The following is a 15,433-nucleotide window of genomic DNA, read 5'->3' on the forward strand; positions in this document are numbered from 1 at the left end:
TGCACACATGGGGAACATTTTTAGTAGCCAAGGGGTCCGGGGAAAATGTGGCCTTTTAAAAACGCATTTCATGCAATTATATGTCATTTTACACAACTGGAGACTTTGGCAGAATCTTTTTTAATGATCCTAATGACAGGCTACTTTGACACTGACAAACTGAGATCAATAAAAACGACCTTGTCTTGAATCCATCAATAGCCTAGGCCTAGGTGTGTGGAGACCAATTGTAGCATACATTATGAGGAGAAAAGTATAGTCCTACATTTTTTTTCCAGTTTCACTGACTCAACCAATGATGTACAGTTATTGTATTTCAATTATTGCGATCCGGCCAAATAGGTTCCAGAACGAAACAGTCCAAAATTAAGCACTGCTGACAATTATGATAAATCATCTTATGGAATTGGATCATCCATTGTTTTGGGACATGTTTGCTGTAGACCAGAAACTTTAATCTCTGTAGTCCTTATAGTGGACCTGTCTGAAAACCTGTCTATGACAGATGTCCCACATTGGCTATGGTAGGCTGTCAAATGGACATGGTCACTTCTAGCTTTTCATCTGTCACACACAGATGGGTCTACAATGCAGTAGATATACGTGTGTGAGTGAGAGACAGGGAAAGTGTATCTGCCATAGAGGAATGTATGCTTTAACAAAATAATGTTTAAGCTATGCTGTTTGTAGTGTTCAGCCTCTATATTTTCATATAACCCTACGTTTTATCCTTTGACAAAGCTAATTATTTGCCTCCAGGCGTGAATACTCTCGTAAAATGTTACAAACAAAGAGACACATTTTCACTTAAAATCATGCAAATACACCTTACTAAAATCTTTCAGAATATTTGTCCCTTTTACTTTGTAGCTTTTTCGGCTAAACTCAGCACTGTAGCGCGGAACAGCAGTGGCACAATAATTACCGGTAAGTGATAATGCCAGAGAAACTGGTATTTGGAGGATATATTGGCACGGGTGTTGCTAGGCCCGAGACGAAGTCGAGGATGCTGAAAAAGCCGGACAAATACAAAGATACAGACATGCCTTGGACATTACACACAGAGAAAAGCCTTGGACCAGTACAACTCCCTTCCCTCCGGGCGCAGATATAGATCCCTGGCATACAAGTCTAAGAGAACAGCTTCTAGTTTTGTGCCAACATCCATCAAACTCCTCAACTCTTGAAGTTCTTATTTTTATATATGTGTATATATAGCCTATGATTGCATAGATTGCTTCTAATCTAATCTATTATATTGTACATGTTCTCGTGTTCTATGTTGCTGTGTTGTTATATATCTTGTTTATATCAACCAGTCACCGTACATGAAGTTCCCTCTCAGGAACACACAGTCTCCTCTGAACAGTTGATGTTGAGATGTGTCTGTTACTTGAACTCTGTGAAGCATTTATTTGGGCTGCAATTTCCAAGGCTGGTAACTCTAATGAACTTATCCTCTGCAGCAGAGGTAACTCTGGGTCTTCCATTCCTGTGGCGGTCCTCATGAGAGCCAGTTTCATCATAGCGCTTGATGGTTTTTACCAAAGTTCTTGAAATTTTCCGTATTGACTGACCTTCATGTCTTAAAGTAATGATGGACTGTCGTTTATTTTTGCTTATTTGAGTTGTTCTTGCCATAATATGGATTTGGTCTTTTACCAAATAGGGCCATATTCTGTATACACCCCCTACCTTGTCACAACACAACTGATTGGCTCAAACTCATTAAGAAGGAAAGAAATTCCACAAATTAACTTTTAACAAGGCACACCTCTTAATTGAAATGCATTCCAGGTGACTACCTCATGAAGCTGGTTGAGAGAATGCCAAGAGTGTGCAAAGCTGTCATCAAAGCAAAGGGTGGCTATTTGAAGAATCTATATTTTGATTTGTTTAACACTTTATTGGTTACTACATGATTCCATATGTGTTATTTCATAGTTTTGATGTCTTCACTATTATTCTGCAATGTAGAAAATACTAAAATAAAGAAAAACCCTTGAACGAGTAGGTGTTCTAAAACTTTTGACTGGAAGTGTACATTCATAAACACACACATTTCCCTTGACTTTGAAATAACAAAAACAACATAGACAATGATGTTCTTTGGGTTACTACCTAAGTATGACAACCAACATAGGATTCACTCTGAACTTCACGATGAGCAGCAATGCCATCTATTGGATTGTACTGTACGTAAGTACACTAGATCAGCGCTTCCCAAACTCGGTCCTCAGGACCCCAAGGGGTGCACGTTTTGGTTTTTGCCCTAGCACTACACAGCTGATTCAAATAATTCACTAATCATCAAGCTTTGATAATTTGAATCAGCTGTGTAGTGTTAGAGCAAAAACCAAAACGTTCACCCCTTGGGGTCCCTAGGATCGACTTTGGGATGATTGAACACACATACTCTATATACAGTAATAATTCTTCTTGTTGAATACATTTTCCTCATCGCCTCCTGTCCTGTTACAACAGCAGTCAAGTAGACTGGTAGAGGGTTCAGACAGATGGTAACAAGATGACAACAAGCCAGCAACCAATCCCAACTCTATGGTCTCTCTACGAATGGGACCACTCTCTTCCCTGCCACGTACACCTCCGCAATGTTCCGATCATCCCCTGAAGGAGGAAGGGAAAGGGGGAACAAAGAAGGAAAAAATAACCTGAACATACTTTAGCGATTTTACAACACCTAGTGACCTCATCAAGAATTTCGGACCTCTTGGCTGACAGCTGCAAGGACCGTGGCTATCCGTGAATTCGCCACAATACTTTCATGGCATGTAAAGGCCCCAGCCAAGACTGAATACATTTAACATATTGTGTGAGAGAGACAGAAACAGAAACGAAACACTTACCCAAATTCAAGAACTTCTCCAGGAGCACCTGAAATCAAATGGAGCCAAGATTAATGTCATGTCATGGGAGTGATTCAGTCACATCCTGAGTTGTGGACTAGATTCCTATAATTTGGTTTCAAGTCTGATTCACGTCACATAGTTGATAAATCAAGACTGGACATAGACTTGGAGTGGTGAGCCTCATGATTTGGTTTAGACAGAATGACTCAACAGGTAACAGCAGTGATATTTCAACACCATTGGAGGCCAACGTAGTCATGGTTCCCCATTTGATTTGGCCCACAAGTTTTCTGAGCATTCTTTTCGGGGGGGTAAAAACACCGACAAATCAGCTCAAAGTTATTTTAATTTTGGAAATCTGTTTCAATGTATTCCCACGCATAATAGAGAGATATACAGGTATGTGATCATATACAAATGAAAGCAATGTTTGAAATTATTATGTTTTAGTCAAATATTTTATCTGTTTGGGCTTCTTGCGATCAATTTGCTATCTACAAATTATTTGTAATTATGTTCCGACCCCCTGACCATCTGCTCAAGAAAGAATTGGCCAGCAGCTGAATCTAGTTGATGATCCCTGCTCTATGTATTGGGAGATTGGTTCCTACCTTAGGCCCCTCTCCGTGGTTGATGAGGTCAATGGGTCCTCCTTCTATGGCCGTGTTTACCCGCAGAGCATCAAAGTCTTTCCCCACCTTAAAGTTTCCTGTATGCGCATCCAGGGACAGGGCTACAAACCAAACAATCAATCCAGATCTCAGAATATCAATAAATTATTCATCAATCAAGGCATCAATAAACAAATACATCGATGTACTGTTGGGTTCATTAAAAGGTTTTTGACTGTAGTGCAGGTCAAAAACATGTGCTGCAAAGTAGCTATACCTGTACCGTCAGTGTAATATATTTCATTGCAGTTTAGGTGATTGCAAATAAACTTGTTCGCTTGGCATCACTCTATGAGAGAGTTTGTCCTATGAGCAATGTATCGATGCTGCAGCACAGGCATTTTGAAAATTAACTTTTGAGCGCATGCATCTGTATCAATTCATAAATCATCATGTATCAAATCATTCATACTGATTGATGTATTGATTTAATAGTGGTGATGATGACTCTAACCCCCCCCCCCCCCCGGCCAGGTCTCCCACCTTGGCTTCCTCCCAGTGTGGCCAGTCTGAAGACCTCCTCGAAGGTGAGCGTTTGGTACTGGGGGTCCTGGATGGTCAAGGCTTTAGAGGTGTCCAACGTTCTCCGCACAGCATCCAGCATAGAGGGAGAGTAGCCTCCTGCCACATCTACAAGGCCGGAAACACAGACAGACACACGCACAAGTGCATACACAGATAAATGTATTAATGCGTTAAACACAGAGCCAATTGCAACAAATAAGCGCTGGTTTTCTAAAAACTATACTAACGGGAGATAACATGCACCTTTGTGCTAAAATAAACCAGCAGATCAGCTTATCTCATGTTGTTACAGTGTCAAGCCAGTTTGATACCAGACAGCGGCAACTTTCGTCTAGGTTCTAGGTTCCCTACTGCCGCCCTCAATGAAAAAACAACCTATTAGGATCATCCAAAATCATAATGAATGTAAAATAATAATTGTTAGAAAAAAATATTATCTGTGCCATTTCAAATAACTTTATTAGACTATAATTTCATTTTATAAAAATATATAGATTATTATATAACTCAATCACGATTGCCTTGATTTAGTTACAAATTAAAAATATGGACATTCAGGGATATTACATTAGACATAGGCTAAAAACAATACAGAACATTGTGCTCTCAGGTAAAAGGAAGATGATCTGCTTTGTAGTGTGTTGTCATGGACTCACCTGTGCCCAGCCCCAGCTTTACTTTGTGGTTCAGAACCCTGCGGGCATCTAGCATACCACTGCACAACCTGGAGAGAGAGAAATGAGAGGGAGATGAGAGAATATGGGTGGGTTCTATCTTCAGTGCTGATATGATATCTAGTATCACTGCTGTGTTCTTAACTGGATAGGGTATGATATAAAAATAAGAATCATGACTTATTTTTAAATCCTGATTCTTTGGTCTTTCATTTCACATCTTCCATCAATGACCCTTGGGTAGACACAGGGGTAGTCAGGGAACGTGAACTGTAGGGTAATGAGAAACACTTACGAGATGTTGGAATTGGGACAGTGAGCGACGGACGCCCCTTTCTCTCTGAACAGCTTCAGCTCTTCATCGGTTAGGTGACAACCGTGAGCCATCACCGTCTGTGAACCATCACACCACCATCATCATCAACAACATCAGTATAATTACTACCATTACCACCGCTATCATTATAATCATCATCACCAATATCATCATCATGATCCTTACAACTATTACCACCACTATCATTATAATCAGCAATATTATGATCTTCATTATCCATAGAATGTCCTTGTAGTGTGTGTGTGTGTGTGTGTGTGTTTGTGTTGGGCTAACCTTGTCAGTGAGAAGGTTGTGTTTGTGGTAGACGTCTGTGTAGGAGTCGTAGTCTGGGAACAGCTCCTTCACCAGCTTCACCTCCTCCTTCGTCTCACTGATGTGACTCTGGGGATCACAGAGACGATCAATTAATTGTTTGAATCTTCAGGTGATTATCAATGTGTATGAATGCAAGAGAGAGATAGTGAGAGGGAGAGAATGGAAGGGAGATAAATACAGATAAATAAATTATCCTCAAAGCAACACTCCCATGGGATCCTCTTGACTTGGTTACTGTGGCGACAGGCTGACAAGGCTCACCTGGATGTGCAGGTTGTTGTTCTGGGCGATCTCTCCCAGGTGACCCAGCAAGGCGGAGGAGCAGGATGGGGCGAAGCGCGGGGTTACCACCGGCCTTACAAGGGGGTACTGCCCCAAACAAGACAGAAAGACACCCAGTGAGCAAAACCCTAAAAAGCTCCTTTCACAGATTCTGATCACAAATGTGTCTGTGATATTATTATTTGGGGAGGGATACAATCCCTACATTGCCACTGTCTTGTACATGTTCCCTTAGATTATATTATACTTAGAAACAGCCTGTGCTATTGGGGCTAAGGAGTCTTACCTTCTTCTTCAAGAGCTCACCAATGAACCTAGAGCAACACAAAACAATAATCAACAACACTTTTTTTTCTTTCTTCAAAAGAAGAATGCTGTATTACCAGACACAACCAACCAAAAAAAACTATTGACTCAGGAGTTGAGACTGCTGAGGTGTATTCTTTAGTTGCACACCATATCAAAATGTTTTGCAACAGAAACTGTTTACTCTAAACGAAAAACGTTTCACATTGAAAACGAATTTCAGGTAGGTCCCTCTCCTTCCAATCGCCTCTGTTTGGTTCCTAATTAATACACCCTAGACGTGTGTTGAGCAATATGTGTGTGTAAGGAACGTCTGAATCCTGTTTTTCAGACTGCAGCAACTGGCTCAGAGCCAATGATTTCATCACTAATTTCTCCTTTCAGATTAGCTGAGGATGAATTTGCTTAATTTTGTTTTCTGAGGGCAATACTTGGAAAGACGGGAGAGATTTTTTTATTCTCCAACATCTTTATTTTATTTTAAATATGACAAATGTTGTGAGATATATTGTGAGGTTAGAGTAGCAGTTCCCAAACTAGGGGTCGAAACTGATATGAGAATGGGGTCGCGGGTGAATTTACAAAATCCTGAGAAGAAAAAAAATATATATAGAAAAATATATATTATATCATCTTTGTATCTCAAAATCATTGTAATGTGGTTAACCTTAAAAATCTAAATGAAAATTATTCTAATCTAAATGATACAATTAAATCTGAGAACGCCCTTAGATCATGGGAAAAGGCTGCACTTGACTGTTGCATTTGAAATCATTCCCATGGTGAATGGCTAGGCCCGCTATGCTATGAAACCATACACTATTGCAGATACTTTGATATTACCGGCCGCAATTGATATGGTGAAAACAATGAGTGGGGAGGCAGAGACACAGAAACTCACATCAATACCCTTGTCAGATAAAACTGTTAAACAAATAATTTACGCTATTGCTAGCAATCAAGAGGAAACTGACTAAACGAGTCAAAAACGCCCCAATTTACGCTCTCCAAATGGACGTTACCTGTGAGGGCCGAGATGCACATGCATTAACTTTTGTTCGCTATACATGTTGGGGGATGCTATTCACGAGGACATATTTTTCTGTCTCATGATTCCCAAGCATGAAACGGCACCAGGGATGTTCAGTGTGGCTATATTGACGAAAAACAGATGAATGTGACCGAATGCATTCACGGGTCACTACGGAGGAGTTTTGGTTCCTGACTTGTCCCTCTGAGCATTAATGCCGCATTCATAACAACTGGGAACTCGGAAATCTACGACTTCCGACTTCAGTGCATTCAAGACAACTGGGAACTCTGAAAAAAAACTATATACAACTGTGAAAAATCGTTTTGAACGGTCTCCCAACTCGGAATTCCAACTCGGGAACTCTGGTCTATTTCTAGAGCTCCGACTTACTGACCTAGTATTTTTCCGAGTTCCCAGTATTGAAAGAACCATAACACTCATGGTACCCTTCGCCAGCTCATGTCTGTGTGAACCTGGATTCAGTGCTCTCGCCTGCATTAAAACCAAATATCGATCCAGGTTGGATGTGGTCCTCTGTAGCTCAATTGGTAGAGCATGGCGTTTGTAACGCCAGGGTAGTGGGTTCGATCCCCGGGACCATCCATACGTAAAAATGTATGTACACATGACTGTAAGTCGCTTTGGATAAAAGCGTCTGCTAAATGGCATATTATTATTATGTGACAGCAGAGATGAGGTGCGCACTGTCGACCACGCCCCCTGACTTTGAGAAGCTCTGACGCGACATGCATCAAGCACACCCCTCTCATTAGTGGTGGTGAGATAAGATACATTCTGTCAAGACTAATTTGCAATTGACTGTCATAGCCCCACATTAAAAGCATGTGATGGTGAGTTGAGAAGACAATCAGAAATACTGTTAGAATGTTTTTCAATTGACTGCCATAGCCCCAAATAAAGAAAGAAACATTGGCTGTAAATTACATAATTTTTTTCACATGGTTGGGGTCCAGATATCAAAATGGGGTGGGCCAAAAAAGTTTGTGAATCCCTGTGCTAGAGGGTCCCATAAACTCATGTAAAGTCTAGAATTAAATTTGTCTGTACCCATTGGTTCTTGCTGCACAAGCTCAATATGATGCTTTTCTTAGTCATTGTTCTTGCTCATTTGGTCATTTTTTTATGCATAAATGTCTTCGAGCTCTCAAGAGAAGTGCACATGATTTAGGCTTCCACCACCTGCTTATACATATAATAGAATAAAATAGAATAGTTTATCTTCTATCCTCCTCCGAGGACATTATTTTCCATGTCACCTTACGGTCTTGAGTCATAAAAGAGTCAAAAAGCCATTGTGAGAGCCCATAAACCCCTCCTGTGCAAAGCTCCTGTTCTAATCATTTAACTCTATTATGTATACAGGCTTGCCCCCTCTCCTATCTATTACCTACCTATTGGTTTCGTCTTGGGACTCTTCTGCCGTCTCTTTGTAATGTGGGACAAAGTTGTTTGTGTCCATACACACCTTGCCCACAAGGGCACGCTGTCCAAAATCGTCTGCAATGACAAGAAGCAATTGCAAAGGTCACCAAACTGGTCAAATCACCCATCAGGGGAGCTGCATTTGGTGTGATTAGAGTAGCACTCTGTCAAACTGTATCAGACTGGAGCCAGAAGTGACATTTGTGATGTTACTCATTAGCCAACGTCAGCATCCTGGAATAAACGAAATAATAAACTAAAGCTAACAGTAATCTCATAAACCAAAAGGCGGGTGCTATCGGTTGTGGTGAAACAATTCTGGTGTCCTCCCAAACTACAAACTCTGGACTGTTTAGGAGGAGTAATGCAACCACCAAAGGACAAACATTCCATGCATACAGTAAGTAGATGAGAAAGTGACAAATTCCACTCACTCCTCTACATACAAAACCCTATGTTCATGTCTTGTTCTGAGCTGGTGTTCGTAAAAATAATTTTCATTATAATGATGGAACGCAGCAAATTCATATTTTAATGCCCAGCCAATCCCTGAATCTGAAACCTGAAATTCAATACTTTAGTTTACCTGCTTGCCCTACCCTTATTTAGCCTCACATTGAATTGTTTTATCATTTTATTGTCAGTACAACCAGGGCTACAAGTAGAACACAAAACAGTTACATTCATGAGTTTTATTGACAAATGTCAATAAAAAAAGGTATGCCAAGCAAAAACCTCTTTAAAAAATGTATTGCATAAATGGTTTCCTTGGTGGTAAATTATTATCCAACTAGTCAGTGACAACTGTGTGGAGTTTGGAGTTTGTGACAGTAACTATGTGATCTTGTTACAATATTATGGACACTAAGTCCTGGGCAGAAATTGAACTTGGTGAAATAAACTTTAATATTCACAAGATAATTCTGAAATGCACCTGAGAGATATAGCAAAGCTCAGGAAAACATCAGGGACGATCACAATGCAATAATTGTGTATGATCTATGTAGAAGAACCCTTACCTTCTAGCAATAATTGTGTATGATCTATGTAGAAGAACCCTTACCTTCTAGCAATAATTGTGTATGATCTATGTAGAAGAACCCTTACCTTCTAGCAATAATTGTGTATGATCTATGTAGAAGAACCCTTACCTTCTAGCGACTCTTGTGCGGCGTGAGTGTCATAGAGCAAAACAGTCTCAGCTTTTCATAGTGGAGTCATAATAGTTTGTAGCTCAAACTTCTTGGACTTTAATGACGTTTTTGTGATAAGAACAGTTTTGGGGATCTGCCCTGGTCTCACAAACACCGCTCTAGATCAGCCCCCATCAATCGCACAGGCTAATGGTCGGCATCAGCAGATGCAGAAGAAATGGAGGAATCCAATGCAAAAAAAAGCTCTAGTGCAAACACACAATGTTTAAGAGGGTTTGGAACAGAACGACAGACCCCTCTCATTGAAGCCACAGAAGTTCAAGGCTGACTGCGGTACCGCAGGCATTGTGAATGGGAAAATGGCCATCTTCATGGTCAATCTTCATGTAAATAAAATACAAATTCGAAGACAATCATGGTACAAATAATTGCTTCTAATACACCATATGCATATCCTTCAACCGATAACTTTTTTAAATCACACACAGATTTGAGTTATTCAATGAGATGGGGCAGCACTGAGCGTTAACAAAACTTTCACACACTAGACTCCCCCAAATGACGGCTCGCACTGTGACATAAGAAATGAAACATTGTCAACATAACCTAACTACATAGAGAGGCTGGCCTAGCGGTCAACACAGCAGCCTCCGGACCACTTGTATTGTACCACCCCGCGGCGAGGTTAGAATCCCCACACCGCCACCTTTAATACTGTCTATCCCCTGCTGTCTGTCTCCCTACTTTCCTGTCTAAATAAATACATAACACATTTGAAAGAGGAGTGGAGTTCCAATCCCCTTTTTTAAAAAAGAGACTGTGATTGACACATTGTTGCATAACAACTTACCAGTGGAGGCATGTGTGTGTGTATTCCAGGTACAGTTGTACATTATGTGACTGAGGTTAATGTTTAGAGCCAGTCAGATAACATCCTGTGCTCTTTTATCATATAGCATGCCTTGTTCTTCCCTTCCTCTCTCTGCCTTTGTCATAAAGTTATAGACTTATGTAATAAACACGAGTTATCCACAGGTGAGAAGACCACTGGGAACAGGTCAAAGTACAACCACTCTGATTATCCCGCACAAACATCTGGGCTATGTTCAATGTTCAGCCATTGTGCAAGTGAGCAGTAGAGTGTGTGTCTGCACATTTGTGTGTTTATGTGTCTGTTTTCTCACTTGCGATTTGGCCCAGCAGGAGAGCAGCATCGGTATGTATTGTGGCAAAGTAACATGCCGTAGTGGTACCATTTCTCAGGGTTCTTTTCTGAAATAGACAGAGATTGTTTTAGTATTCAGGCCAAATAGGGCCTGTTCATACACACCACTCTCTCACTGCAATATCACCTGCCCTAGCCTGCTATGTGTTACATTGTATCCAGATTTCATCAGAATTTCTATGCTACTGTCTCACTCTGTGAGCTTTCCTTATGTAGCCAAGGAAGCAACCTAAATAGTTAACTTTTTTATATTTTTTGCTTCACTGCAGGTTGTTTAAAATAAGCTAAAGCTTCACAAATGTAAACTCTCTTTAACCTTTAATAAAAGGCCATAGCAGCTTGTTATTGGCCCTCCTTTGGCCCAACATTGGCATTCCTATCCCTGCACAGCAGTGAATTCCGAAAAACACGGGAAAATAGACACACAGGAGCAAAGACGGCATCCAAAGTTTCTGCTCCTGAGTGTCCATTATCACTGCAATATTAACCCCTGCAACACAAGGCTTCAAAAGTATAACAGACATTTAAAATAGGAAATAAGGATACGAATGGTCTATAATCCTCTATGCTAAATCCAGGTCTGTTTCAGTCCGTTTTCTAACATTTGGTGCCTAATGAACACGACCCTGATGACTTATATAGGCTGAGGTGTGTTAGTTTGGCCCAGAACGCTCACCACGACATGGGTGTAGACGTTGCGGGCGAACCCCATGTCTTTGTAGCGGGCCTCCACTGGGAAGGTGTACGTGTTGAGCCACTGTAGCAGGGGCAGGTCCAGGGCTGTGCCTGCATAGCTGTACTGAGACGCGTGGATGTGGGTGTCCACCATCCCTGGCATGAAGAACTCACTACAGACAACGATGACAACCAAATGGACTTTAGGATAATAACTAGGTTGTGTTCAGTCAGAAACAGATGAAGTGAAGTAGGAGTTACATTTGGAATCAGTGTTACTCTCATAGGATGGACTCTTTACTCACTGCTGTCCAAGCTGTGTAACAGCCAAGGCCTCAAACCTCCACTTCTGTGAAAGACTGTCGACTTCCTGCCCACTCCCAATGAAGGCAATCTGTCAACATGAGAACCAACCAAAGACAATCAGAGCCTGAGAGAGACAATCAGAGCCTGACTCAACAAGGTGTTCATTCATTTAAATATAATTGATCCATACATGAAGTGATCTATTGTAACACATTAAGGCATAGCCGGATTACATATACCCTCAACATACAGTGCATTCGGAAAGTATTCAGACCCCTTGACCTTTTCCACATTTTGTTACGTTACAGCCTTATTCTAAAATGGATTAAATGAAAATATTTCCTCATCAATCTAAACACATTTTTGCAAATGTATTAAATAAAAACTGAAATACCTTATTTAGATAAGTATTCAGACCCTTTGCATGAGACCCGAAATTGAGCTCAGGTGCATCCTGTTTCCATTGATCATCCTTGAGATATTTCTACAACTTGATTGGAGTCCACCTGTGGTAAATTAAATTGATTGGACATGATTTGGAAAGGCACACACCTGTCTATATAGGGTCCCACAGTTGACAGTGCAGGTCAGAGCAAAAACAGAGCAAAAACCAAAGGAATTGTCCGTAGAGCTCCGAGACAGGATTGTGTCGAGGCAAAGATCTGGGGAAGGGTACCGAAAAATGTCTGCAGCATTGATGGTCCCCAAGACCACAGTGGCCTCCATCATTCTTAAATGGAAGAAGTTTGGAACCACCAAGACTCTTCCTAGAGCTGGCCGCCCGGACAAACTGAGCAATTGGGAGAGAAGGGCCTTGGTCAGGGAGGTGACCAAGAACCTGATGGTCACTGACAGATCTCCAGAGTTCTTCTGTGGAGATGGGAGAACCTTCCAGAGGACAACCATCTCTGCAGCACTCCACCAATCAGGCCTTTATGGTAGAGTGGTCAGATGGAAGCCACTCCTCAGTAAAAGGCACATGACAGCCCGCTTGGAGTTTGCCAAAAGGCACCTAAAGGACTCTCAGACCATGAGAAACAAGATTCTCTGGTCTGATGAAACCAAGATTGAACTCTTTGGCCTGATTGCCAAACGTCGCGTCTGGAGGAAACATGGCACCATCCCTACGGTAAAGCATGGTGGTGGCAGCATCATGCTGTGGGATGTTTTTCAGTGGTAGGGACTGGGAGTCTAGTTGAGATCGAGGGAAAGATGAACGGAGCAAAGTACAGCGAGAGTACAGAGAAATCCTTGATGAAAACCTGCTCCAGAGCGCTCAGCACCTCAGAAGGTTCACTTTCCAACAGGACTCTGAATGTCCTTGAGTGGCCCAGACAGAGCCCAGACTTGAACCCGATCGAACATCTCTGAAGAGAGATGAAAATAGCTGTGCAGCGACGCTCCCCATCCAACCTGACAAAGCTTGAGAGGATCTGCAAAGAAGAATGGGAGAAACTCCCCAAATACAGGTGTGCCAAGCTTGTAGTGTCATACCCAAGAAGACTTGAGGCTGTAGTTGCTGCTAAAGGTGTATCAACAAAGTACTGAGTAAAGGGTCTGAATACTTATGTATATGAGATATTTCCGTTTTTTTTTTTTTTTTTATACATTTGCAAAAATGTCTAAAAACCTGTTTTGTCATTATGGGGTATTGTGTATAGATTTATCAGAAGAAAAAAATGCTATTTAATCAATTTTAGAATAAGGCTGTAACGTTACAAAATGTGGAAAAAGTGAAGGGGTCTGAATACTTTCCGAATGCACTGTATATATACTATACAAACAACATGCATCCAATTCCCCAATAGAGTACACCACCTAAACTCATAATTAGGATCTGGGGGGCATATGAGTCAGTTTGGGAAACCTTTGTAATAAAATCCATGTAATAAAAACATCACATGCATGAGAAAGCAAAATAATCGCAAGAAAACGATTTCCATGAAACTACTATTATTACAAAGTCCAGACCACATTTCACAACTTTCGTGACAGCTGTCACAGGTCCTTTGTAGCCTATATATCTACTGCTCATGTGTAGTTTTACTAGAGTTACACGCTGCACAATTATAACGGATTTTGGAAACAGGTTTATCTTCTTTTGAAGAAAATGTTATTTGTATGGGCCAATGGTATCCATACAAAAATGCTAAATCAAATTCTGGCTAATTTCTAAATGAATTAACATAATGTATGCTGTTCATAGATATTAAAATAGACTTTCACAGTTTAATTCTATTTTTATTTTATTTAATTCTGACAGACCTTCCCCTCCATGTCCACTCCCAGAAGCCTATCCTCCAGAATTTCCACGGCTGTGTGATCGGTGGAGTGCACAAACGTCCCCCTGTAGACGTGCGCAATGTCCACAGCGGATTCGTTGGAGCTAGTCATCTCTATAAACGTTAAAAAAGCAGGGTTCGGCAGTTTGATGATAAAAATGAATCTCTTCTCGTTTTTATCCTCGGCAAGGACAGTGGGCGGTTAATCTGTGCGCACCAAGAAGCGACTCCACCTGCGGGCACAGTGCGACTGGCCACAAGCGTAGCGTGCGCCCGCATGGAACAGCCATAGCTGGAATTTTATTAGCCTACAGGGTTAATAAAAATAGGTTGTTATGCTCAGCAATGGCGCATTGTTCATTTTCGTATCGTATGATAGTTTCCACTACTTAGACACAGGCAGAAGTGCTTACACAACATTGCAAGTAATTGTATCTTGAAGGTAAGTATCATACCGCTATAACCACACCAGTGATAAGGATTAGTAACATTTTATTAGAGGGGGTTAAAAGTGACAACTAAGAACAAATTCATGAGAAAAAAGCCATCATTCATAAGTATGTATCTAACATCTTAGCAGAAAATGATCGATTTGCAGTTAGCTAGCTAGCTAGCACATGAGCTGGCATTGCTCAAACCAAAATATTTATGCATTAGGAACTAGTTGGAATTATAAAAAAGGTGGGGGAAAAGGTCATAAAGACTCATAACCAGTAGGGGTTATGATCTAGGCCTAGTAGTACTAGTAACTATTCCACAGCTGAAATTCAAAATAAAACATGATGGGGTGGATATAGGACTCAATCATTTCTGTACAGTGCAGTGACTGACGAGACATGGTCCTCTTTTTTTTTATAACCAGCTCATGTTTAAAACAAATACAATATGCGAAAACACCACTGGCGATAAAACTCACCACTATAACTGCGCCTCTGCTCTAGTTATTTTGTTTGCCTCCCGGTTGTGCTGCGTTTACACAGGCATTCCACTTCTGATCTCTTTCCCCCACTAATTTCTCTTTTGACCAATCACATCAGATCTTTTCTCATCATCTCTTTTTCAGAGCTGATCTGATTGTTCAAAAGGCCAATTAGTGAAAAAAAGAGATCTGAATTGGGCTGCCTGTGTAGAAGGAGCCATATCTGTCTCCTCTTCTCTGCCATCACTCTGTGCTTCCTGTTCTCTGTTTGTGTCTGCCTTATACTTTATAAAAACCAAACTAAGGACTTGGAGGCTATATTGCAAATTAGTGCCCATCAAATGCGTTACGCTGAATCAATACCTACCATAAGTGTTCATTAATATTACAGGGCTAACATTTTCCCCTGGTGTCAT

The 15,433-nt window shown here is 41.0% G+C and overlaps 1 protein-coding gene across 1 annotated transcript; it reads right to left on the reverse strand.

Annotated features, from left to right (window-relative positions):
- Positions 1–1,883: 1,883 nt before the first annotated feature.
- gda (guanine deaminase) lies at positions 1,884–14,356 on the reverse strand. Its single transcript, XM_084181102.1, has 14 exons — positions 14,082–14,356; positions 11,816–11,904; positions 11,512–11,683; positions 10,795–10,882; positions 8,426–8,531; positions 5,961–5,988; positions 5,654–5,761; positions 5,351–5,458; positions 5,036–5,133; positions 4,723–4,790; positions 4,025–4,171; positions 3,482–3,603; positions 2,868–2,895; positions 1,884–2,628 (listed from the first exon to the last, which is right to left on the reverse strand). The coding sequence occupies exons 1-14, from the start codon at positions 14,208–14,210 to the stop codon at positions 2,558–2,560; spliced, it is 1,362 nt and encodes a 453-aa protein (XP_084037228.1). The 5' UTR covers positions 14,211–14,356; the 3' UTR covers positions 1,884–2,557.
- Positions 14,357–15,433: the final 1,077 nt, after the last annotated feature.

This window comes from Coregonus lavaretus, assembly GCF_964263955.1.
Source record: "Coregonus lavaretus genome assembly, chromosome: 17".
Classification (NCBI taxonomy): Eukaryota; Metazoa; Chordata; class Actinopteri; order Salmoniformes; family Salmonidae; genus Coregonus; species Coregonus lavaretus.